General features: G+C 46.6%; 1 protein-coding gene across 3 annotated transcripts in view; it reads right to left on the reverse strand.

Annotated features, from left to right (window-relative positions):
- The window catches only part of pde4ba (phosphodiesterase 4B, cAMP-specific a), a 318,589-nt gene that overhangs the window by 190,429 nt on the left and 100,660 nt on the right, over positions 1-27,500 (reverse strand). For 2 of the 3 annotated variants that reach the window (XM_071346218.1, XM_071346222.1), the window contains exon 1: positions 10,159-10,983. The exons of the other annotated variant lie outside the window; for it this stretch is intronic. In XM_071346218.1, coding sequence (XP_071202319.1) covers positions 10,159-10,499 — 341 coding nt within the window. In that variant the 5' untranslated portion in view covers positions 10,500-10,983. Of the gene's footprint in view, positions 1-10,158; positions 10,984-27,500 lie in introns of those variants that run through there. 3 annotated transcript variants of the gene reach the window in all.

Raw genomic sequence — 27,500 nt, forward strand, 5'->3', positions numbered from 1 at the left:
TAATAAATGAGACTCTCCATCTATATAGCAGCCAGCTAGTCTCATCTCACGCTGAACCACTTTAAGTACTCAGTAGCTTAGTTGGTACAGGCAAACAGGCTGTTTGGTGGTGACAGCTACATATTCATAATTAAAGGTTATATTGAGAGGATTCAGCCCCCGAGCTGAAATATTTCAACAGCAGAGAACTGAACTGTGAGGAGAGAAATGCCAGTTCTGAGCAGAGCCTGACATTAAAGTAATTTCATTACCTTCTCTCCTCCACTCCTCCTCTCCTCCTCTCCTCCACTCCTCCACTCTTCTACTCCTCCTCTCCTCTTCTCCTCCTCTCCTCCCAAACATCACTCCTCCCCTCCTCTTCTCCTCCTCTCCTCCCAAATGTCACTCCTCCCCTCCTCTTCTCCTCCTCTCCTCCCAACCATCTCTCCTCCCAACCATCTCTCCTCCCAACCGTCACTCCTCCCCTCCTCTTCTCCTCCCAACCATCACTCCTCCCCTCCTCTTCTCCTCCTCTCCTCCCAAACGTCACTCTTCCCCTCCTCTTCTCCTCCTCTCCTCCCAACCATCTCTCCTCCCAACCATCACTCCTCCTCTCCTCCTCTCCTGCCAACTGTCTCTCCACCCAGCCATCAGACCCCAATACAATACAGAAGAGGATATTACAATAATAAACAGGGACATTGGCGTGTGAGACTGGAGGCAGGAGGAGTGAATGGAGAAGAGAGAAAAGCTTGAAACCCAGACAGAAAGACAGACATACACACACACACACACCATCATCTCATGTTCACCCAAGGCCTTGTCACTACGACCGCTCCTGGTCCTGTTCCAGGTTCTGACCATACATGGTCAAGACAACCACAGCAGCGGTACAGTAAATGGTTGACCCAATGTCCAAGATCCTCTCAGAGAGACAGGCAGTCATTACATTGTTCCTTTGGAGAGGCCCTGCCTCAGAGACTGAGAGGCACACAAGACCCCATATGCCCCTTTGAGCCCCTTCCCCTGTACCCCAGTGCCTCTTATCTTTCCCCTGTACCCTCTGTCCCCTGTCCCCTGAAATTCTCTCTCTCTCTCCGCCCCTCTGTCTCTCTCTGCAGCCTACAGGGCTCGATAACATAACCCTCACCAGAGTAACATTAGAGTGGAGTACTCAGTCAACACACAGTGTGGGCAGCAACACACATTTATATTGACATTTTAGTCATTTAGCAGACGCTCTTACCCAGAGTGACTTACAGGAGCAATTAGGGTTAAGTGCCTTGCTCAAGGGCATATCAACAGATTCTTCACCTAGTCAGCTTGAAGATTCGAAACAGTGACCTTTCAGTTACTGGCTTAACGCTCTTAGCCGCTAGACTACCTGTCACAGCACAACAATACAACAACACCAGCCACTTCTGATGTAATGAATGACTACTTTTCCTTTTTTCATGTATCCTCCTATTATCTTTGTGCTCAGGCCTTATTTGTGTTAAATTGTGATGCTATTTTGCCTATTGCTGTAAATTGCATTTTATTAAGAAAATTGGTTAACTAACATAGTGACAACGCAGACAAAACGACAACATCGTGCTTAGACAAACTATCCATTGGTGGCGTGGTTGTGAAAACGGCTAGAGACAAAGTGTAGAGGGAAAGGAAGGAAACGACTCGGTGCCAGATTGTGGTGGGATTGATTTTGTAGAGGATGGATATTAGTTGTGACATTTAAGATGAGACATAGCCAGGCACTGTGTGCTGACCCTTATACCGCTGATGTGCAGTGGCTCTAGTTGATGTTGCAGAATGTCTACTGACATTTTAGAAAGTCTCTAGGAGTCTTTCTTTCGCTATGCACTCTATGTGCGAGTGCTATAATGCTTTCTCTCTCTCTCCTCACTCTCTCCATCTCCCTCTCTCTCTAATTCATTTTTTAATGAATGCCTGGTCATTTTTTTAAAATGCCTTCCTCACCATCTTGAATAAGCATGCCCCATTCAAGAAATTTAGAACCAGGAACAGATATAGCCCTTGGTTCTCTCCTGACCTGACTGCCCTTAACCAACAGAAAAACATCCTATGGCGTTCTGCATTAGCATCGAACAGCCCCCGTGATATGCAACTTTTCAGGGAAGCCAGAAACCAATATACACAGGCAGTTAGAACAGCCAAGGCTAGCTATTTCAAGCAGAAATTTGCTTCCTGCAACACAAATTCAAAAAAGTTCTGGGACACCGTAAAGTCCATGGAGAATAAGAACACCTCCTCCCAGCTTCCAACCGCTCTGAAGATAGGAAACACTGTCACCACCGACAAATCCACTATAATTGAGAATTTCAATAAGCATTTTTCTACGGCTGGCCATGCTTTCCACCTGGCTACCCCCACCCCGGACAACAGCACTGCCCTCCCCTCTGCTACTCGCCCAAGCCTTCCCCATTTCTCTTTCTCCCAAATACAGTCAGCTGATGTTCTAAATGAGCTGCAAAATCTGGACCCTTACAAATCAGCCGGGCTAGATAATCTGGACCCTTTCTTTCTAAAACTATCTGCTGAAATTGTTGCCACCCCTATTACTAGCCTCTTCAACCTCTCTTTCGTGTCGTCTGAGATCCCCAAAGATTGGAAAGCAGCTGCGGTTATCCCCCTCTTCAAAGGGGGGGACACCCTTGACCCTAACTGCTACAGACCTATATCTATCCTACCCTGCCTTTCTAAGGTCTTCGAAAGCCAAGTCAACAAACAGATTACCGACCATTTCGAATCCCACCACACCTTCTCCGCAATGCAATCTGGTTTCAGAGCTGGTCATGGGTGCACCTCAGCCACGCTCAAGGTCATAAACGATATCGTAACCGCCATCGATAGGAAACAATACTGTGCAGCCGTATTCATTGACCTGGCCAAGGCCTTTGACTCTGTCAATCACCACATCCTCATTGGCAGACTCGACAGCCTTGGTTTCTCTAATGATTGCCTCGCCTGGTTCACCAACTACTTCTCTGATCGAGTTCAGTGTGTCAAATCGGAGGGTCTGTTGTCCGGGCCTCTGGCAGTCTCTATGGGGGTGCCACAGGGTTCAATTCTTGGACCGACTCTCTTCTCTGTTTACATCAATGATGTCGCTCTTGCTGCTGGTGATTCTCTGATCCACCTCTACGCAGACGACACTATTCTGTATACTTCTGGCCCTTCTTTTGACACTGTGTTAACAACCCTCCAGGCGAGCTTCAATGCCATACAACTCTCCTTCCGTGGCCTCCAACTGCTCTTAAATACAAGTAAAACCAAATGCATGCTCTTCAACCGATCGCTGCCTGCTCCTGCCCGCCTGTCCAACATCACTACTTTGGACGGCTCTGACTTAGAATATGTGGACACCTACAAATACCTAGGTGTCTGGTTAGACTGTAAACTCTCCTTCCAGACTCACATCAAACATCTCCAATCCAAAGTCAAATCTAGAATTGGCTTCCTATTCCGCAACAAAGCATCCTTTACTCATGCTGCCAAACATACCCTTGTAAAACTGACCATCCTACCAATCCTCGACTTCGGTGATGTCATTTACAAAATAGCCTCCAAAACCCTACTCAATAAATTGGATGCAGTCTATCACAGTGCCATCCGTTTTGTCACCAAAGCCCCATATACTACCCACCACTGCGACCTGTACACTCTCGTTGGCTGGCCCTCGCTTCATACTCGTCGCCAAACCCACTGGTTCCAGGTCATCTACAAGACCCTGCTAGGTAAAGTCCCCCCTTATCTCAGCTCGCTGGTCACCATAGCAGCACCTACCTGTAGCACGCGCTCCAGCAGGTATATCTCTCTAGTCACCCCCAAAACCAATTCTTCCTTTGGACGCCTCTCCTTCCAGTTCTCTGCTGCCAATGACTGGAACGAACTACAAAAATCTCTGAAACTGGAAACACCTATCTCCCTCACTAGCTTTAAGCACCAGCTGTCAGAGCAGCTCATAGATTACTGCACCTGTATATAACCCATCTACAATTTAGCCCAAACAACTACCTCTTTACCTACTGTATTTATTTATTAATTTATTTTGCTCCTTTGCACCCCATTATTTCTGTCTCTACTTTGCACTTTCTTCCACTGCAAACCAACCATTCCATTGTTTTTTTAGTTTTTATTTTACTTGCTGTGTTGTACTCACTTCGCCTCCATGGCCTTTTATATCTTTATTTATTTATACATATATTTGTTTGCCTTCACCTCCCTTATCTCACCTCACTTGCTCACATTGTATATAGACTTATTTTTTTTTCACTGTATTATTGACTATATATTTGTTTTACTCCATGTGTAACTATGTGTTGTTGTATGTGTCGAACTGCTTTGCTTTATCTTGGCCAGGTCGCAATTGTAAATGAGAACGTGTTCTCAATTTGCCTACCTGGTTAAATAAAGGTTAAATAAAATAAAATAAATAAATTCAGTCTCAGTGGGGTAGAGTGAGGAACCTTGGTACATCAGTTGCACATTAAACATTAATGTAGCAGCTTTGTTAGAGTGCAGGGGGGAGCGGTGGAGAGGCAGTGTTCTCCTGGTTGACACGGAATGGCCTCCGATCCCCACGGAGCCACACTGACCCAAACACAGCTGCTTTTGTCTGAATGGGGAGAGAATGGTCAGAAGATGCAACTGAGTTCACCGCTCGGCTCCCCCGAGGTGTCTCATACGTCAACAGACAACATCTCTCTTTGTCTGAAACATAGCCATGTCATCACTACAACACAATACCAAAGAGTATTAAATATCAGCAACTTGTTTCATTGACTGAAAGGCTTGGTTTATTCTACAACAGCAAATCTGATACAGGCGTAATCCTGCTGGAGTCAAACCACCTTAAGCCAAACGGTCAAATTCTAGAATCTGTCTAAATGATGCATGGTACCATGGTTTACAGAGCCATAGAGAGAGAGATTGGGTGTCTCCCAGTGTCTGTTTCAGCATGTGACTTTGTAGCTGAGCACGGACCTCTCTGAGACATTAGAGCGTAAGGAGAATTCAAGCCGACAGATTTAAAGAGGACTAAAACACATCTACTTCCACATCATAATCACCCAACTATACTAATACATCTGCATGAGGACAACATGTATCTGGGGTGTGAAATAGTGATCCTATTTGGACTTGTCAACCATTGTAATGAGAGTCATTTGTGGTTTCCAAAACCTTGGATTTCTTATTGAATTGTCATCTAACGAACCATGGAAATGACAGCCATTTTGGGATTCTTAAACCTCTGATTTCTTATTGAATTGTCATCTAACGAACCATGGAAATGACAGCCATTTTGGGATTCTTAAACCTCTGATTTCTTATTGAATTGTCATCTAACGAACCATGGAAATGAAAGCCATTTCGGGCTTCTTAATCCTTTGATTTCCTATTCAACTGCCATCTAACAACACATCAACATAAGCAGTCCACTGAGCACACAACGTTATTTCAACGTGGAAATGTGGGTAATATTTGGTAGAGACGTTGATCAATTCAACCTTTATTCACCTACTCAAAAAGACAGCCAGAAGTTGGTTGAATTCTCAATGTGTTATCACTATGTTTTTAACCATCTGAAAGCCTACAACCAAATTCCAATGGAAAAGCAATGTCTGATTTTTGGTTTAGTTGTCATCTAAATGTGTTATCACTGCACTTTCAACTACTTAAAAGCACAACAAAGTTCAAATGGGAATACAATGTCAGATATTTTGTATATACAACAACTTAATGTGTTATCACAGTGCTTCATCTAACAGCAGAACCAAATGACCTGGATTGCAGATGAGATTACATTAAAAGTACATAGTGCAAGTGATCAATGCTATTCGAGATTCTGTGAAGATCTCCGACCTTTGCATGCAATCTTGAACATGCAGGCGTTCCATGATTACATAAGAAAACCATTTATAGTTACAGTAACCTCAAAATGTGGCCATGAATGTGTTACTCAGTTGAGGTAACACAGCAGACTATACATCTCCTTAAAATGTTGATATTTGGGTCCATTGACAACCAAACACAATTCAATTTCCAGTTTGTCTACAAATTAACAATTGATATGTTAGATTCACAACCACAGTTAAATGCACTTTAAATAACATTTGATTTGATTTAGTCCTATTCTTTAACTTTAAACATATTAATTCTTAACTTGAAGATTCCATTTGAAATAAACCAAAGCTTAAAACCCTATAGGCCTACTGTATATCTACTGTCTGTTTTTAGTTGAACCCTGGATGGAACTGAAACAACAGCTGTTAATGACTTCGCAAATGCTATAGGCCTAGTATCATTGATGATATACTGTATGACTTATGAAGTATAGTTACATTTCATTTGCTCTGTTAAACCTACCCTTTGGAATGACTTCGAGAGCAGTGAATCTATTTAGTTATTAACAGATCAGTCAGGTAGTAGTCAGTGACTAATATCAAAGCTAAGCAGGGCTGCCCTTAGTTAAAACCCAGGATGGGAGACCAACTGGGTAGCTGTAGACAGATCAACTCTCCAGTAGGAGGTGCTGTAGACAGATCAACTCTCCAGTAGGAGGTGCTGTAGATAGATCACCTCTCTAGTAGGAGGTGCTGTAGATAGATCACCTCTCTAGTAGGAGGTGCTGTAGACAGATCAACTCTCCAGTAGGAGGTGCTGTAGACAGATCAACTCTCCAGTAGGAGGTGCTGTAGACAGATCAACTTTCCAGTAGGAGGTGCTGTAGACAGATCAACTCTCCAGTAGGAGGTGCTGCTCAGCTTACAGTTTTTTCTGATAGTGGATATAACGTGGAAGATCTGACGTTGTTTCAAATTCAACATATTTTATACAATGTTTGTCTGTGTTGAAAATAGGTATACATGCTGACAGAATCCTGTGGTAAAAATACCCTTTAAAATCCAATGTATTTTCCCCGTAGATTATTTTCGCAAATCCAATGTATTTTCCAGGTCACAATACGTTAACAAATTACTTTGAAACAACGTTGATTCAACCAGTGTGTGCCCAGTGGGAAGGGAGAAACAACGTTGAGTCAACCAGTGTGTGCCCAGTGGGAAGGGAGAAACAACGTTGATTCAACCAGTGTGTGCCCAGTGGGAAGGGAGAAACAACGTTGAGTCAACCAGTGTGTGCCCAGTGGGAAGGGAGAAACAACGTTGAGTCAACCAGTGTGTGCCCAGTGGGAAGGGAGAAACAACGTTGATTCAACCAGTGTGTGCCCAGTGGGAAGGGAGAAACAACGTTGATTCAACCAGTGTGTGCCCAGTGGGAAGGGAGAAACAACGTTGAGTCAACCAGTGTGTGCCCAGTGGGAAGGGAGAAACAACGTTGAGTCAACCAGTGTGTGCCCAGTGGGAAGGGAGAAACAACGTTGAGTCAACCAGTGTGTGCCCAGTGGGAAGGGAGAAACAACGTTGATTCAACCAGTGTGTGCCCAGTGGGAAGGGAGAAACAACGTTGATTCAACCAGTGTGTGCCCAGTGGGAGGGTTCTACAGAGGTGTACTGTAGGTCAATGCAACAGCAAGCCCATCACACTGTGTCAGGCTGTGGGTCAGAAATACTAATAGGTCCCTATGGAGCCCTTATGCTTCTGTACATAACAGCTCACGTAAAAAACTGCACAACCCAGCCATTCACAACACCATTCCACACACACACAGACACGCACGCACTCACCTCCACACTCACCTCCACACACACACACACACACACACACACACACACACACACACACACACACACACACACACACACACACACACACACACACACACACACACAGACACGCACGCACTCACCTCCACACTCACCTCCACACACACACACACACACACACACACACACACACACACACACACACACACACACACACACACACACACACACACACACACACACACACACACACACACACACACACACACACACACACACACACACACACACACACACACAAGCTTAAAGCTTGTTCGCTGAAAAGAAGGAGAGGAGAGAGAGAAGGCTGTTTAGAGCCAGTAGTGCATGTTTGTGATACCAGCTCCATGTAGGCCAGAGCCCAAACAGACATAAAGCCCTTCACTCCTCAACTCACGGAAACACCCTGCTCACACACGTGCACGCACGCACACACACACACACACACACACACACACACACACACACACACACACACACACACACACACACACACACACACACACCAGAGGAGGCTGGTGGAAGGAGCTTTAGGAAGACCAGCTCATTGTAATGGCTTGAATGGAATCAATTGAACGGAATCATTGATTCCATATGTTTGATGTGTTTGGTACCGTTCCATTGATTCCATGTGTTTGATGTGTTTGGTACCATTCCATTGATTCCATGTGTTTGGTACCATTCCATTGATTCCATGTGTTTGATGTGTTTGGTACCATTCCATTGATCCCATGTGTTTGATGTGTTTGGTACCATTCCATTGATTCCATGTGTTTGGTACCATTCCATTGATTCCATGTGTTTGATGTGTTTGGTACCATTCCATTGATTCCATGTGTTTGATGTGTTTGGTACCATTCCATTGATTCCATGTGTTTGATGTGTTTGGTACCATTCCATTGATTCCATGTGTTTGGTACCATTCCATTGATTCCATGTGTTTGATGTATTTGGTACCATTCCATTGATTCCATGTGTTTGATGTGTTTGGTACCATTCCATTGATTCCATGTGTTTGATGTGTTTGGTACCGTTCCATTGATTCCATGTGTTTGATGCGTTTGGTACCATTCCATTGATTCCATGTGTTTGATGTATTCGGTACCATTCCATTGATTCCATGTGTTTGATGTGTTTGGTACCGTTCCATTGATTCCATGTGTTTGATGTGTTTGGTACCATTCCATTGATTCCATTCCAGCCATTACAATGAGCCCGTCCTCCTGTAGCTCCTCCCACCACCCTGCTCTGACACACACGGGACAGTAGAACCCCATCCTCATCATTCAGTATGCGTGGAACAGAGCAAAGTGAAAGGAAACATTCACAACCAAGACATCAAGACATTTCTCAAACACAGTCACCTTGTGCCCCGCCCCTCCTAGCAAAGCAAGAGAACCCCCTATCATTACCTAACAGTAGCCCCGTGTCAGATCCTTAACCCTAACCCCCCTATCATTACCTAACAGTAGCCCCGTGTCAGAGCCTTAACCCTAACCCCCCTAGCAAAGCAAGAGAACCCCCCTATCATTACTGTTACAGTAGCCCCGTGTCAGATCCTTAACCCTAACCCCCCTATCATTACCTAACAGTAGCCCTGTGTCAGATCCTTAACCCTAACCCCCCTAGCAAAGCAAGAGAACCCCCTATCATTACCTAACAGTAGCCCCGTGTCAGAGCCTTAACCCTAACCCCCCTAGCAAAGCAAGAGAACCCCCTATCATTACCTAACAGTAGCCCTGTGTCAGATCCTTAACCCTAACCCCCCTATCATTACCTAACAGTAGCCCCGTGTCAGATCCTTAACCATAACCCCCCTAGCAAAGCAAGAGAACCCCCTATCATTACCTAACAGTAGCCCTGTGTCAGATCCTTAACCGTAACCCCCCTATCATTACCTAACAGTAGCCCCGTGTCAGATCCTTAACCATAACCCCCCTAGCAAAGCAAGAGAACCCCCTATCATTACCTAACAGTAGCCCTGTGTCAGAGCCTTAACCCTAACCCCCCTAGCAAAGCAAGAGAACCCCCCTATCATTACCTAACAGTAGCCCCGTGTCAGAGCCTTAACCCTAACCCCCCTATCATTACCTAACAGTAGCCCCGTGTCAGAGCCTTAACCCTAACCCCCCTATCATTACCTAACAGTAGCCCCGTGTCAGAGCCTTAACCACAACCCCCCTATCATTACCTAACAGTAGCCCCGTGTCAGAGCCTTAACTATAACCCCCCTAGCAAAGCAAGAGAACCCCCCTATCATTACCTAACAGTAGCCCCGTGTCAGAGCCTTAACCCTAACCCCCTATCATTACCTAACAGTAGCCCCGTGTCAGATCCTTAACCAGAACCCCTTGTGTAAGCACAGTGCAGAGTCCACCCTCTCTGGTGGAGATACCCACATGCCCCAGCTCCCCCCTCCCCTTATCCTTCCCCCTCTCCCCTTTAGTCTCCTTACCAGGTGTGAGCGACGGTGAAGCGCCGCCGGTGGCGGATCCCCCCCTTGTTGACCATGAGCTTGCGGAAGAAGCGCGGGGAACTGCGGGGGGACAGTTTGGGCGACATGGCGCCCCTCTTCCCCCCCTGGCCAGTGTTCAGCTCCAGGTGCATGTGTTCTTTAAAGGTGCGGATGCATCCGGAGTCAGCGTCTGGAGCACTCAGCTCGTTGGACGACATGCTGATTGATGGACGGGGAATTACTGTGGAATCTTTCAGATGGACCCCTCTCGATTTCGATATTTCTCTGTCCTTTCTTTCGTTATTTATTTTGCTGTCTCTCGCAGAGGCTATGCCATGCATAGGCAAGCAGAGCTGAGGGCTGGGGGGAAGCAGAGGAATTGAGGCTAATACACTAACACACAAATTCCTGCTTCTACAGTGTGCGTGGCTTTGCCTCCGCTCTCTCTCGCTCTCGCTCTCCCTCTCTCTCTGTCTGTCTCTCTCTCTCCTCAGCTTCAGGGATTAGCAACCTGCAGAGTCAGAGTCCTCTTTCCCTCTCTCTCTCTCTCTCTCTCTCTCTCCAGTCTTCCTCAGAAGGAAAGGCAGCACAGTTCTCTCCCGCTCCCTTTTTCTCTCTCTCCCTCTCGCTCTCTCTCCAGTCAGTCTTCCTCAGAGGGCAACTAGTCCTTCTTCTCCAGTCCTGTTCATTAGACACTGGTAGAGGAGTCTTGGTCACAGCAGGGTCATCCTTCCTTCCAGAAAGAAGAATACTGCTCCTGTGCTCTCTACTGTTCTCCCCCCACCTCTCTCTCACTCTTTCTCTTTCACTCTCTCTCTCTCTCTGTCTCCTGTGGGTCTGCCTGTCGGTGCGTGTCTATAAAGTGCACACCCCAGCAGCCCTCCCTCCCTCCCTCCCTCCCTCCCTCCCTCCCTCCCTCCCTCCCTCACAGTCCATTCAGTGTAGAGAGCTGCTCTGCTCTTTGCCTCTAATCAACTGCTACCGTCCTCCTGGAGAGGCAGACTCCCTCCTCGTCTATCTGACAGCTACTGTAGTCCATGGCTAGGTCCCCCTCATCGCACCAACACACTTACACACTCTCTCACCCGCACACAGAGAAGGACAGCGGTTTGAGAGGCTATCCGCTCAGCTGGGAGGCAGAGGCACATGCTCCACTGTTCATTCAGAATAAACATGAGGGGCTCAGCGTAAGCATGCAACCCACACCAGGCCACGCCCCCCTGAGCTCTGATTGGCTACTGGTTATTTTGAGGACAGGCAGGCAGGCAGACGCAGGGACAGGTTGCCATGTTTCTTGGTGATGTGGCTGAATTATGATGATCAAAATAATGTGACCTTTTGCAGCTCGGAGCAGATCGAGTCCAGAGACAGATTTGTTTTATAGAAAGAAGGAAACGGATAGGATTCTGTTTCAACCCCCTCTAGTAACAAACTGACTAACCTAGTCTGCATAGTGACACATTGACACAGTACATGAAGGACACACACACACACTATCAGAGAACATTCCATCACAATCTATGTATGTCATTGACAATTAGACAGTCATGTAATCATAATTACAGTAGTGTGGAGGAGACTAGAGCTCATCTAAACACGACATTACCCCCCACAGAGACCAGACTACTGAGGGAGAGAGACAGAGAGAAAGTGAAGAGGAGAGAGACAGAGAGAGAGAGAGAGAGTGAGAGAGAGAGAGAGAGAGAGAGAGAGAGAGAGAGAGAGAGAGAGAGAGAGAGAGAGAGGGGAGAGAGAGAGAGAGACAGAGAGAGAGAGAGAGAGAGAGAGAGAGAGAGACACCCTAATTGACAACCAAACAAACCAAAACAAAGGCAAAGTCTTCTCATGCTTTGTTGATTTCAAAAAAGCCTTCGACTCAATTTGGCATGAGGGTCTGCTATACAAATTGATGGAAAGTGGTGTTGGGGGTAAAACATACGACATTATAAAATCCATGTACACAAACAACAAGTGTGCGGTTAAAATTGGCAAAAAACACACACATTTCTTCACACAGGGTCGTGGGGTGAGACAGGGATGCAGCTTAAGCCCCACCCTCTTCAACATATATATCAACGAATTGGCGCGGGCACTAGAACAGTCTGCAGCACCCGGTCTCACCCTACTAGAATCCGAAGTCAAATGTCTACTGTTTGCTGATGATCTGGTGCTTCTGTCACCAACCAAGGAGGGCCTACAGCAGCACCTAGATCTTCTGCACAGATTCTGTCAGACCTGGTCCCTGACAGTAAATCTCAGTAAGACCAAAATAATGGTGTTCCAAAAAAGGTCCAGTCACCAGGACCACAAATTCCATCTAGACACCGTTGCCCTAGAGCACACAAAAAACTATACATACCTCGGCCTAAACATCAGCACCACAGGTAACTTCCACAAAGCTGTGAACGATCTGAGAGACAAGGCAAGAAGGGCCTTCTATGCCATCAAAAGGAACATAAATTTCAACATACCAATTAGGATCTGGCTAAAAATACTTGAATCAGTCATAGAGCCCATTGCCCTTTATGGTTGTGAGGTCTGGGGTCCGCTCACCAACCAAGATTTCACAAAATGGGACAAACACCAAATTGAGACTCTGCATGCAGAATTCTGCAAAAATATCCTCCGTGTACAACGTAGAACACCAAATAATGCATGCAGAGCAGAATTAGGCCGATACCCACTAATTATCAAAATCCAGAAAAGAGCCGTTAAATTCTACAACCACCTAAAAGGAAGCGATTCCCAAACCTTCCATAACAAAGCCATCACCTACAGAGAGATGAACCTGGAGAAGAGTCCCCTAAGCAAGCTGGTCCTAGGGCTCTGTTCACAAACACAAACACACCCCACAGAGCCCCAGGACAACAGCACAATTAGACCCAACCAAATCATGAGAAAACAAAAAGATAATTACTTGACACATTGGAAAGAATTAACAAAAAAACAGAGCAAACTAGAATGCTATTTGGCCCTAAACAGAGAGTACACAGTGGCAGAATACCTGACCACTGTGACTGACCCAAACTTAAGGAAAGCTTTGACTATGTACAGACTCAGTGAGCATAGCCTTGCTATTGAGAAAGGCCGCCGTAGGCAGACATGGCTCTCAAGAGAAGACAGGCTATGTGCACACTGCCCACAAAATGAGGTGGAAACTGAGCTGCACTTCCTAACCTCCTGCCCAATGTATGACCATATTAGAGAGACATATTTCCCTCAGATTACACAGATCCACAAAGAATTCGAAAACAAATCCAATTTTGATAAACTCCCATATCTACTGGGTGAAATTCCACAGTGTGCCATCACAGCAGCAAGATTTGTGACCTGTTGCCACAAGAAAAGGGCAACCAGTGAAGAACAAACACCACTGTAAATACAACCCATATTTATGTTTATTTATTTTAACTTGTGTGCTTTAACCATTTGTACATTGTTACAACACTGCATATATATAATATGACATTTGTAATGTCTTTATTGTTTTGAAACTTCTGTATGTGTAATGTTTACTGTTCATTTTTATTGTTTATTTGACTTTTGTATATTACCTACCTCACTTGCTTTGGCAATGTTAACACATGTTTCCCATGCCAATAAAGCCCCTTGAATTGAAATTGAATTGAGAGAGAGAGAGAGAGAGAGAGAGAGAGAGAGAGAGAGAGAGAGAGAGAGAGAGAGAGAGAGAGAGAGAGAGAGAGAGAGAGAGAGAGAGAGAGAGAGAGAACAAGACAGGGGAGAGTGCAAGAGAGAGAGAATACTAGGGATTTAATAGGATCTCTATGTGTGGAAGCATAGAATGAGGATTTAGAATACTAGTGATTTAATAGGATCTCTATGAGTGGAAGCATAGAATGAGGAATTCAAATACTAGTGATTTAATAGGATCTCTATGTGTGGAAGCATAGAATGAGGAATTCGAATACTAGTGATTTAATAGGATCTCTATGTGTGGAAGCATAGAATGAGGAATTAGAATACTAGTGATTTAATAGGATCTCTGTGTGAAAGCATTGAATGAGGAATTAGAATACTAGTGATTTAATAGGATCTCTATGTGTGGAAGCATAGAATGAGGAATTAGAATACTAGTGATTTAATAGGATCTCTATGTGTGGAAGCATAGAATGAGGAATTAGAATACTCGTGATTTAATAGGATCTCTATGTGTGGAAGCATAGAATGAGGAATTAGAATACTAGTGATTTAATAGCATCTCTATGTGTGGAAGCATAGAATGAGGAATTAGAATACTAGTGATTTAATAGGATCTCTATGTGTGGAAGCATAGAATGAGGAATTAGAATACTAGTGATTTAATAGGATCTCTATGTGTGGAAGCATAGAATGAGCAATTAGAATACTAGTGATTTAATAGCATCTCTATGTGTGGAAGCATAGAATGAGGAATTAGAATACTAGTGATTTAATAAGATCTCTATGTGTGGAAGCATAGAATGAGGAATTAGAATACTAGTGATTTAATAGGATCTCTATGTGTGGAAGCATAGAATGAGGAATTAGAATACTAGTGATTTAATAGCATCTCTATGTGTGGAAGCATAGAATGAGCAATTAGAATACTAGTGATTTAATAGCATCTCTATGTGTGGAAGCATAGAATGAGCAATTAGAATACTAGTGATTTAATAGGATCTCTATGTGTGGAAGCATAGAATGAGCAATTAGAATACTAGTGATTTAATAGGATCTCTATGTGTGGAAGCATAGAATGAGGAATTAGAATACTAGTGATTTAATAGCATCTCTATGTGTGGAAGCATAGAATGAGGAATTAGAATACTAGTGATTTAATAGGATCTCTATGTGTGGAAGCATAGAATGAGGAATTAGAATACTAGTGATTTAATAGCATCTCTATGTGTGGAAGCATAGAATGACGAATTAGAATACTAGTGATTTAATAGCATCTCTATGTGTGGAAGCATAGAATGAGGAATTAGAATACTAGTGATTTAATAGCATCTCTATGTGTGGAAGCATAGAATGAGGAATTAGAATACTAGGGATTTAATAGGATCTCTATGTGTGGAAGCATAGAATGAGGAATTCGAATACTAGTGATTTAATAGCATCTCTATGTGTAGAAGCACCAGAGAGATAGATACAGTTGTTGTACCACTATGGTGGTTCCACCACACAGTCCCAGTCCAAGGTATTACACTCAGTCTTAAACACCTCTATAGCTGTGTCCTCCTGTTGAGCAAAAGCTATGGGAGATCATAACCTCTAGTGGTGTTGCTGTATCTCTGTTCAATCACATACAGTATGTCTCACCTTCCCTCTTCTCTCCACCATCCTCTCCCCTCCTTGTACTTCTCCTGTTGTCTGAAAGCTATGGAAGGCCAAACACCATAACCCTTAGTTTCACTGCACCTCTCTGTTTGAAGAGTTCTATTCCAAAACGCGATATATACATTTTCAGACATTTTGGTAAATTCTCTTTTATTGTTTAAAGAAATTATAGAAGAGATTGGTGTGTTTTCTAACCATCTAATCATCTATAGTGCCTTGCGAAAGTATTCACCCCCCTTGGTATTTTTCCTATTTTGTTGTCTTGCAACCTGGAACTAAAATATATTTTTGGGGGGTATGTATCATTTGATTTACACAACATGCCTACCACTTTGAAGATGCAAAATATTTTTTATTGTGAAACAAACAAGAAATAAGACAAAAAAACTGAAAACTTGAGCGTGCATAACTATTCACCCTCCAAAGTTAACACTGTAGAGCCACCTTACGCAGCAATTACAGCTGCAAGTCTCTTGGGGTATATGTCTCTATAAGCTTGGCACATTTAGCCACTGGGATTTTTGCCCATTCAAGGCAAAACTGCTCCAGCTCCTTCTAGTTGGATGGGTTCCTGCTGGTGTACAGCAATCTTTAAGTCATACCACAGATTCTCAATTGGATTGAGGTCTGGGCTTTGACTAGGCTTTGACATTCCAAGACATTTAAATGTTTCCCCATAAACCACTCGAGTGTTGCTTTAGCAGTATGCTTAGGGTCATTGTCCTGCTGGAAGGTGAACCTCCATCCCAGTGTCAAATCTCTGGAAGACTGAAACAGGTTTCCCTCAAGTATTTCCCTGTATTTAGCGCCATCCATCATTCCTTCAATTCTGACCAGTTTCCCAGTCCCTGCCAATGAAATACATCCCCATAGCATGATGCTGCCACCACCATTCTTCACTGTGGGGATGTTGTTCTCAGGGTGATGAGAGGTGTTGGGTTTGTTCCAGACATAGCGTTTTCCTTGATGGCCAAAAAGCTACATTTTTGTCTCATCTGACCAGAGTACCTTCTTCCATATGTTTGGGGAGTCTCCCACATGCCTTTTGGCTTATTTTTTAAAATGTAATAAGCAATTACTTTTTTTCTGGACATTCTTCCGTGAAGCCCAGCTCTGTGAAGTGTACGGCTTAAAGTGGTCCTATGAACATATACTCCAATCTCAGCTGTGGAACTTTGCAGCTCCTTCAGGGTTATCTTTGGTCTCTTTGTTGCCTCTCTGATTAATGCCCTCCTTGCCTGGTCTGTGAGTTCTGGTGGGCGGCCCTCTCTTGGCAGGTTTGTTGTGGTGCCATATTCTTTCCATTTTTTAATAATAGATTTAATGGTGCTCCGTGGGATGTTCAAAGTGTCGGATATTTTTTTATTACCCAACCCTGATCTGTACTTCTCCACAACTTTGCCCCTGACCTGTTTGGAGAGCTCCTTGGTCTTCATGGTGCCGCTTGCTTGGTGGTGCCCCTTGCTTAGTGGTGTTTCTGACTCTGGGGCCTTTCAGAACAGGTGTATATATACTGTGATCATGTGACAGACCATGTGACACTTAGATTGCACACAGCTGGACTTTATTTAATTCATTATGTGACTTCTGAAGGTAATTGGTTGCACCAGATCTTATTTGGGGCTTCATAGCAAATACATATGCACGCACCACCAGAATTTTTTGAAACTAATATTTTTTTTCATTTCACTTTACCAATTTGGACTATTTTGTGTATGTCCATTACATGAAATCCAAATAAAAAAGTAATTTGAATTACAGGTTGTAATGCAACAAAATAGGAAAAACGCCAAGGGTGTGAATACTTTTGCAAGGCACTGTAATCATCACTTTCTGGTGTCATTTCAGAGACACAAATAATCATGTTTTTTTGCTCAATGCTATATAACCGCCTCACTCTCAGAGAAATAAGTAGTACTGCTAGGTTTTACACAGTCAAATGTTTTTTTTAAAACTACATTTTGTATAAAGAGATGTACAAATGATACATTTGTGGCACTAAAATGCGATCTGTATGTAAAAAAGTTTGACATTTGACATTTTAGTCATTTAGCAGAGGATCTTATCTAGAGTGACTTACAGTCAGTGTCTTCATCTTAGCTAGGTGAGACAACCACATATCACAGTCAAATAAACTGGATACGAACATTCAATTCAAGCTAAACAATGGCAATATAGCTTTTTGCAACAACACCCATTTTAATACACATCTCAAATCTCTGAATTCAAAATCTGAGAACAGTAATATTTTACAGTAGGGGGAAGCAGGGAGGGGAAGCTTTATTGAAAGGCTGGGGGCTAGCGAGACTGGGGGATGAGGGGGAAAGGCAACGGGAGGCTAAGTGAGATGCTGGGGGTAAAGGGTGAGGAGGCAAGGGTCTCAGAAAGGATGCAGGGAGGAAGGGGCTAAGGAGAGAGGAGGGAGGGCGGGGGTTGAGGAGAGAGGCAGTGTGCTGAGGAGAGATGCAGGGGGCTGAGGAGAGATGCAGGGGGCTGAGGAGAGAGGCAGGGGGATGAGGAGGCAGGGGGCTGAGGAGAGAGGCAGGGAGCTTAGGGGAGAGGCAGGGGCTGAGGAGAGAGGCAGGGGGCTGAGGAGAGAGGCAGGGGGCTGAGGAGAGAAGCAGGGGGATGAGGAGGGAGGCAGGGGGCTGAGGAGAGAGGCAGGGGGCTGAGGAGAGAGGCAGGGGGGTGAGGAGAGAGGCAGGGGGCTGAGGAGAGAGGCAGGGGGATGAGGAGGCAGGGGGCTGAGGAGAGAGGCAGGGAGCTTAGGGGAGAGGCAGGGGCTGAGGAGAGAGGCAGGGGGCTGAGGAGAGAGGCAGGGGGCTGAGGAGAGAAGCAGGGGGATGAGGAGGGAGGCAGGGGGCTGAGGAGAGAGGCAGGGGGCTGAGGAGAGAGGCAGGGGGCTGAGGAGAGAGGCAGGGGGCTGAGGAGAGAGGCAGGGGGGTGAGGAGGGAGGCAGGGGGCTGAGGAGAGAGGCAGGGGGCTGAGGAGAGAGGCAGGGGCTGAGGAGAGAGGCAGGGGGCTGAGGAGAGAGGCAGGGAGCTTAGGGGAGAGGCAGGGGCTGAGGAGAGAGGCAGGGGGCTGAGGAGAGAGGCAGGGGGCTGAGGAGAGAGGCAGGGGCTGAGGAGAGAGGCAGGGGGCTGAGGAGAGAGGCAGGGAGCTTAGGGGAGAGGCAGGGGCTGAGGAGAGAGGCAGGGGGATGAGGAGGGAGGCAGGGGGCTGAGGAGAGAGGCAGGGGGCTGAGGAGAGAGGCAGGGGGATGAGGAGGGAGGCAGGTGGCTGAGGAGAGAGGCAGGGGGCTGAGGAGAGAGGCAGGGGGGTGAGGAGGGAGGCAGGGGGCTGAGGAGAGAGGCAGGGGGCTTAGGAGAGAGGCAGGGGCTGAGGAGAGAGGCAGGGGGCTGAGGAGAGAGGCAGGGGGCTGAGGAGAGAGGCAGGGAGCTTAGGGGAGAGGCAGGGGCTGAGGAGAGAGGCAGGGGGATGAGGAGGGAGGCAGGGGGCTGAGGAGAGAGGCAGGGGGCTGAGGAGAGAGGCAGGGGGATGAGGAGGGAGGCAGGTGGCTGAGGAGAGAGGCAGGGGGCTGAGGAGAGAGGCAGGGGGGTGAGGAGGGAGGCAGGGGGCTGAGGAGAGAGGCAGGGGGCTGAGGAGAGAGGCAGGGGGATGAGGAGAAGGGCAGGTGGCTGAGGAGAGAGGCAGGGGGCTGAGGAGAGAGGCAGGGGGCTGAGGAGAGAGACAGGGGGCTGAGGAGAGAGGCAGGGGGCTGAGGAGAGAGGCAGGGGCTGAGGAGAGAGGCAGGGGGCTGAATGAGGGGAGGCTCAGTGAGAGGTCTGGAGAGTAGGGAGGTAGGGGGAGGGAGGCTGGGGAGGCATTAAAGGAGAGGTTGGGGGATAGCGAGGCTGGAGGTAGGGATAGGGAGGCTTTAGTGAAGCTGAGGGATATGACATGAGGTCTTGTGTAACTCAGGGTCTTACATAAAGTCTCTATCTCCCTCACAGATGAGTGAACACAGTGAAGGAAGACGCCCTGCTCCCCTGGTACAGATACAGCTCTAGCTGTAGAAACACCTACCTGGCTATCCATTCATAAAGGAGAGAGAGATAGAAAAAAAGAGAAAGAGAGAGACAGAGAGAGAGACAGATCGAAAAAAGGACAGGGAAGTGGGAGAGATTGAGAGATTGTGAGACAATTGACGGAGAGAGAGAGCAAATCGTGGGGCTTTGCCATTTTTCTCTACACGCTTTTTAGCACATTTATAGATTTAGATTTGGAGTGAGAGTGACGAGGAAGAAGGAAGAGGAGGGAAAGCAGAACAGAGCCCGGGCTCAGAATAATCCCGCGCTCTCTGACGTTTTCTGGGAGCTCAGAGATTTTTCCCTGGGTGCTTGGGAGAGCAGACTGTAATTCCATTAAAATAACAACTCAGCTTTAAAGCCTTAAACTGAACCTGACAGATGTTCACCTAGCTTCATAAACCATCTTTATTAGACTCCCAGGCACACACATAGTAACACACGCTATAAAATAACCTGTCACTCGACAAAATGGCTGTTGTAAGTGAGATAGATGAGCAACCTTGACAATGAACCAACCAGATCTACAGGAAGGTACAGTAACAACTCTGTAAGTACAGTGTGATGCAATTACAATACTGGCACTGTTGAAAGTACACTCAGCAAGATCACGTCATCATACATAATGGGGTGACTTCCTGTGCTCAAACAATATAGACAGAATTGTCTCTTTGCCTCCTGATTGGCGCAGCGGTCTATGGTGGTGCACAATTGGCCTAGTGTAGTCCGGGTCAGGGGAGGGTTTGGCTGGCTGGGATGTCCTTGTCCCATCTTGCTCTGGTGACTCCTGTGGCGCGCTGGGCGCATGCATGCTGACACGTTCGCCAGGTGTACGTGTTTACTCCGACACATTGGTGTGGCTGGCTTCCAGATTAAGTGAGCAGTGTGTCAAGAAGCAGTGCATCTTGGCAGGGTCGTGTTTCGGAGGACGCATGGCTCTCGACCCTCGCCTCTCTGGAGTCCGTACGGGAGTTGCAGCGATGAGACAAGACTAACTACCAATTGGATACCATGAAATTGGGGAGAAAAAGGGGTAAAAAGTACCTTGGGAAGAGCCACTGAGCCAATGTTGTCTGTATGTAGAAAGTCACCTTGTCGTTTGTGATGATGTCATCTTGATTAGAGCGTCATTGTCATTACCACCACCATAATCTCCCTTCCCTCTCCACCATCATCTCCCTTCCCTCTCCACTCCTCTACACCATCATCTCTCCTCTCCTCTCCTCTCCTCTCCTCTCCTCTCCTCTCCTCTCCTCTCCTCTCCTCTCTTCTCTTCTCCTCTCCTCCATCATTTCTCCTTTCCTCTCCACCATCATCTCCCCTCCCTCGCCTCTCCTCTCCACCATCATATCCCCTCTCTCCCTCAATCTCCTCTCCTCTCCACCATCATCTCCCTCTCCTCTCCACCATCATCTCTCCTTTCCTCTCCACCATCATCTCCCTCTCCTCTCCACCATCATCTCCCCTTCCTTTCTTCTCCACCATCTCCCCTCTCCACATCACCATCCTCTCCCCTCCCTCTCCTCCACACAATCTTCTCCCCTACCTCTCCTCTTCAACATCCGCCCCCTCTCCACCACCCTCTCCCCTCTCTCTCCTCCATTCCCCTCTCCCACCTCTCCCCCCCACCATCCTCTCTAAGCACTTCAAGGTCAGAGGTCAGGTAGAGGAGTATGTCAACCACTCTATTGAACACTCACACACACACACACACACACACACACACACACACACACACACACACACACACACACACACACACACACACACACACACACACACACACACACACACACACACACACACACACACAGGAAGTGGAGAAACAACCTTTGAAAAAACCTCAGAGGATGTTGCCAGATGACCAAACACACACACACACACACACACACACACACACACACACACACACACACACACACACACACACACACACACACACACACACACACACACACACACACACACACACACACACACACACACACACACACACACATACACACACACACACACGCACAGACACGTGCACATACTCAAAAGGGGGCAAGTTCAATTTTCTTAGCCATGGATTAGAGACGCCCACCCAGACCAAAGGGGATTGACAGAGATGGCCGCCTCGCTTCGCGTTCCTAGGAAACTATGCAGTATTTAGTTTTTTTACGTGTTATTTCTTACATTGGTACCCCAGGTAATCTTAGGTTTCATTACATACGGTCGGGAGGAACTACTGGATATAAGAGCAACGTCAACTCACCATCGTTACAACCAGGAATATGACTCTCCCGAAGTGGATCCTGTGTTTTGCCTTCCACCCAGTACAATGGATCTGATCCCAGCCGGCGACCCTAAACAACGACGCCGTAAAAGGGGCAAACGAAGCGGTCTTCTGGTCAGGCTTCGGAGACGGGCACATCGCGCTCCACTCCCGAGCATACTACTCGCCAATGTCCAGTCTCTTGACAACAAGGTTGATGAAATCCGAGCAAGGGTAACATTCCAGAGAGACATCAGAGACTGTAACGTTCTTTGCTTCACGGAAACATGGCTCACTCGAGAGACGCTAACGGAGTCGGTGCAGCCAGCTGGTTTCTTCACGCATCGCGCCGACAGAAACAAACATCTTTCTGGTAAGAAGAGGGGCGGGGGTGTATGCCTTATGATTAACGAGACGTGGTGTGATCATAACAACATACAGGAACTCAAGTCATTCTGTTCACCTGATTTAGAATTCCTCACAATCAAATGTAGACCGCATTATCTACCAAGGGAATTCTCTTCGATTATAATCACAGCCGTATATATTCCCCCCCAAGCAGACACATCGATGGCCCTGAACGAACTTTATCTGACTTTATGTAAACTGGAAACCACACACCCTGAGGCTGCATTCATCGTTGCTGGGGATTTTAACAAGGCTAATCTGAAAACAAAACTCCCTAAATTCTATCAGCATATCGATTGTGCTACTAGGGCTGATAAAACCTTGGATCATTGTTATACTAACTTCCGCGACGCATATAAGGCCCTCCCCCGCCCTCCTTTCGGAAAAGCTGACCCCGACTCCATTTTGTTGCTTCCAGTCTACAAACAGAAACTAAAACAGCAAGCTCCCGCGCTCAGGTCTGTTCAACGCTGGTCCGACCAATCTGATTCCACGCTTCAAGACTGCTTCGATCACGTGGATTGGGATATGTTCCGCATTGCGTCCAACAACAACATTGACGAATACGCTGATTCGGTGAGCGAGTTCATTAGAAAGTGCATTGACGATGTCGTACCTACAGCAACGATTAAAACATTCCCAGACCAGAAACCGTGGATTGATGGCAGCATTCGCGTGAAACTGAAAGCGCGAACCACTCCTTTTAACCAGGGCAAGGTGACCGGAAACATGACCGAATACAAACAGTGTAGCTATTCCCTCCGCAAGGCAATCAAACAAGCTAAGTGCCAGTATAGAGACAAAGTAGAGTCGCAATTCAACAGCTCAGACACAAGAGGTATGTGGCAGGGTCTACAGTCAATCACGGATTACAAAAAGAAAACCAGCCCAGTCGCGGACCAGGATGTCTTGCTCCCAGACAGACTAAATTACTTTTTTGCTCGCTTTGAGGACAATACAGTGCCACTGACACGGCCCGCTACCAAAACCTGCGGGCTCTCCTTCACTGCAGCCGAGGTGAGTAAAACATTTAAACGTGTTAACCCTCGCAAGGCTGCAGGCCCAGACGGCATTCCCAGCCGCGTCCTCAGAGCATGAGCAGACCAGCTGGCTGGTGTGTTTAAGGACATATTCAATCAATCCTTATCCCAGTCTGCTGTTCCCACATGCTTCAAGAGGGCCACCATTGTTCCTGTTCCCAAGAAAGCTAAGGTAACTGAGCTAAACGACTACCGCCCCGTAGCACTCACTTCCGTCATCATGAAGTGCTTTGAGAGACTAGTCAAGGACCATATCACCTCCACCCTACCGGACACCCTAGACCCACTCCAATTTGCTTACCGACCCAATAGGTCCACAGACGACGCAATCGCAACCACACTGCACACTGCCCTAACCCATCTGGACAAGAGGAATACCCATGTGAGAATGCTGTTCATCGATTACAGCTCAGCATTTAACACCATAGTACCCTCCAAACTCGTCATCAAGCTCGAGACCCTGGGTCTCGACCCCGCCCTGTGCAACTGGGTCCTGGACTTCCTGACGGGCCGCCCCCAGGTGGTGAGGGTAGGTAACAACATCTCCACCCCGCTGATCCTCAACACTGGGGCCCCACAAGGGTGCGTTCTGAGCCCTCTCCTGTACTCCCTGTTCACCCACGACTGCGTGGCCATGCACGCCTCCAACTCAATCATCAAGTTTGCGGATGACACTACAGTGGTAGGCTTGATTACCAACAACGACGAGACGGCCTACAGGGAGGAGGTGAGGGCCCTCGGAGTGTGGTGTCAGGAAAATAACCTCACACTCAACGTCAACAAAACAAAGGAGATGATTGTGGACTTCAGGAAACAGCAGAGGGAGCACCCCCCTATCCACATCGACGGGTCAGTAGTGGAGAAGGTGGAAAGTTTTAAGTTCCTCGGTGTACACATCACGGACAAACTGAATTGGTCCACCCACACAGACAGCGTTGTGAAGAAGGCGCAGCAGCGCCTCTTCAACCTCAGGAGGCTGAAGAAATTCGGCTTGTCACCAAAAGCACTCACAAACTTCTACAGATGCACAATCGAGAGCATCCTGTCGGGCTGTATCACCGCCTGGTACGGCAACTGCTCCGCCCACAACCGTAAGGCTCTCCAGAGGGTAGAGAGGTCTGCAGAACGCATCACCAGGGGCAAACTACCTGCCCTCCAGGACACCTACACCACCCGATGTCACAGGAAGGCCATAAAGATCATCAAGGACAACAACCACCCAAGCCACTGCCTGTTCACCCCGCTATCATCCAGAAGGCGAGGTCAGTACAGGTGCATCAAAGCAGGGACCGAGAGACTGAAAAACAGCTTCTATCTCAAGGCCATCATACTGTTAAACAGCCACCGCTAACATTTAGCGGCCGCTGCCAACATACTGACTCAACTCCAGCCACTTTAAAAATGGGAATTGATGGAAATTATGTAAAAATGTACCACTAGCCACTTTAAACAATGCCACTTAATATAATGTTTACATACCCTACATTACCCATCTCATATGTATATACTGTACTCTATATCATCTACTGCATCTTGCCATCTTTATGTAATACATGTACCACTAGCCACTTTAAACTATGCCACTTTATGTTTACATACCCTACAGTACTCATCTCATATGTATATACCGTACTCTATACCATCTACTGCATCTGCCATGCCGTTCTGTACCACCACTCATTCATATATCTTTATGTACATATTCTTTATCCCTTTACACTTGTGTGTGTGTGTAAGGTAGTAGTTGTGGAATTGTTAGGTTAGATTACTTGTTGGTTATTACTGCATTGTCGGAACTAGAAGCACAAGCATTTCGCTACACTCGCATTAACATCTGCTAACCATGTGTATGTGACTAATAAAATTTGATTTGATTTGATTTGGAAAGTTTTAAGTTCCTCGGTGTACACATCACGGACACACTGAATTGGTCCACCCACACAGACAGCGTTGTGAAGAAGGCGCAGCAGCGCCTCTTCAACCTCAGGAGGCTGAAGAAATTCAGGTTGTCACCAAAAGCACTCACAAACTTCTACAGATGCACAATCGAGAGCATCCTGTCGGGCTGTATCACCGTCTGGTACGGCAACTGCTCCGCCCACAACCGTAAGGCTCTCCAGAGAGTAGTGAGGTCTGCACAACGCATCACCGGGGGCAAACTACCTGCCCTCCAGGACACCTACACCACCCGATGTCACAGGAAGGCCATAAAGATCATCAAGGACAACAACCACCCGAGCCACTGCCTGTTCACCCCGCTATCATCCAGAAGGCGAGGTCAGTACAGGTGCATCAAAGCAGGGACCGAGAGACTGAAAAACAGCTTCTATCTCAAGGCCATCAGACTGTTAAACAGCCACCACTAACATTTAGTGGCCGCTGCCAACATACTGACTCAACTCCAGCCACTTTAATAATGGGAATTGATGGAAATGATGTAAAAATGTATCAGTAGCCACTTTAAACAATACCACTTAATATAATCTTTACATACCCTACATTACTCATCTCATATGTATATGTATATACTGTATTCTATATCATCTACTGCATCTTTATGTAATACATGTATCACTAGCCACTTTAAACTATGCCACTTTATGTTTATATACCCTACATTACTCATCTCATATGTATAGACTGTACTCTATACCATCTACTGCATCTTGCGTATGCCGTTCTGTACCATCACTCATTCATATATCTTTATGTACATATTCTTTATCCCTTTACACTTGTGTGTATAAGGTAGTAGTTGTGGAATTGTTAGGTTAGATTACTTGTTGGTTATTACTGCATTGTCGGAACTAGAAGCACAAGCATTTCGCTACACTTGCATTAACATCTGCTAACCATGTGTATGTGACAAATAAGATTTGATTTGATTTGAAACGGGCAGTGGTATGTCACATTGTACTGCTACAGCACAAACACATATTTATCTCATATTTATCTAGACACATATATTTAGACACATATTTATCTCATTGGTGTCAGTGGTGCCAAAGCTCAGTAAATGGTGGATGGCACCAGAGGATGTCTGCTTAGGAGTCAGCCATTACAAGGACACAAAACACAAATATAATTCCTTCCCAGAGAGATTGTATTGGAGTAGGCTGTGAAACACAGACACGAGCTTCGTCCCAGCTCTAACACACATGCACGCTTGCACACACACACACACTTAAAACTTAAAGAGTACAGTCTTCGTTAGTGACGCACAAAAACAACAGAGTGATCCACTAATAGCTGACCCATTAAGGCCTGCTCGAATCCCAACTGGGAGTACACGTCTACACTAACACACATCCATTATTTCTCTCAATCGAGCACACACACCCTGAAACACATACACCCAGTAACACATACACCCTGTAACACACACACCCTCTAGCATGTACACCCTGTAACACACACACCCAGTAACACATACACCCTGTAACACACACACCCTCTAGCATGTACACCCTGTAACACACACACCCAGTAACACATACACCCTGTAACACACACACCCTCTAGCATGTACACCCTGTAGCACACACACCCTGCAACATGCACATCCTGTAACACACACATCCTGTAACACGCACACTATGTAACACACACATCCTGTAACACACACACACCCTGTAACACGCACACCTTGTAGCACGCACACCCTGTAACACACACACCCTGTAACACACACCCTGTAACACGCACACCCTGTAACACACACACACCCAGTAACACACACACACCCTGTAACACACACACACCCTGTAACACACACATCCTGTAACACACACACCCTGTAACACACACCCTGTAACACGCACACCCTGTAACACGTACACCCTGTAACACACACACCCTGTAACACACACATCCTGTAACACACACACCCTCTAACAGTCCAAAAGTCTATGCTTGATGGACCCTGTGCTCCGACACAATCGTGTCAAATCAGCAAGAAAAATAATTGTTTCCCAAAATAACTGTCTCTCAGCTTCTCTCCCCCTGCCCCTCCCTCACAGCCCCCCCTCCTCCCAGCCTCTCTCCTCCCCTCCCCGCCTCTATCACTCCCCTCTCAGCCTCACTTCTCCACTCCCCACACAGCCTCTCTCCCTCCCCTCCCAGCATCACTTCTCCCCTCCCCACACAGCCCCCCCCCTCGCAGCCTCTCTCCTCCCCTCCCCTCCCAGCCTCTCTCCTCCCCTCCCCTCCCAGCCTCTCTCCTCCCCTCCCCTCCCCTCCCCTCCCAGACTC

This window comes from Salvelinus alpinus, chromosome 16 (genome assembly GCF_045679555.1).
Source record: "Salvelinus alpinus chromosome 16, SLU_Salpinus.1, whole genome shotgun sequence".
In the NCBI taxonomy this organism is placed as follows: Eukaryota; Metazoa; Chordata; class Actinopteri; order Salmoniformes; family Salmonidae; genus Salvelinus; species Salvelinus alpinus.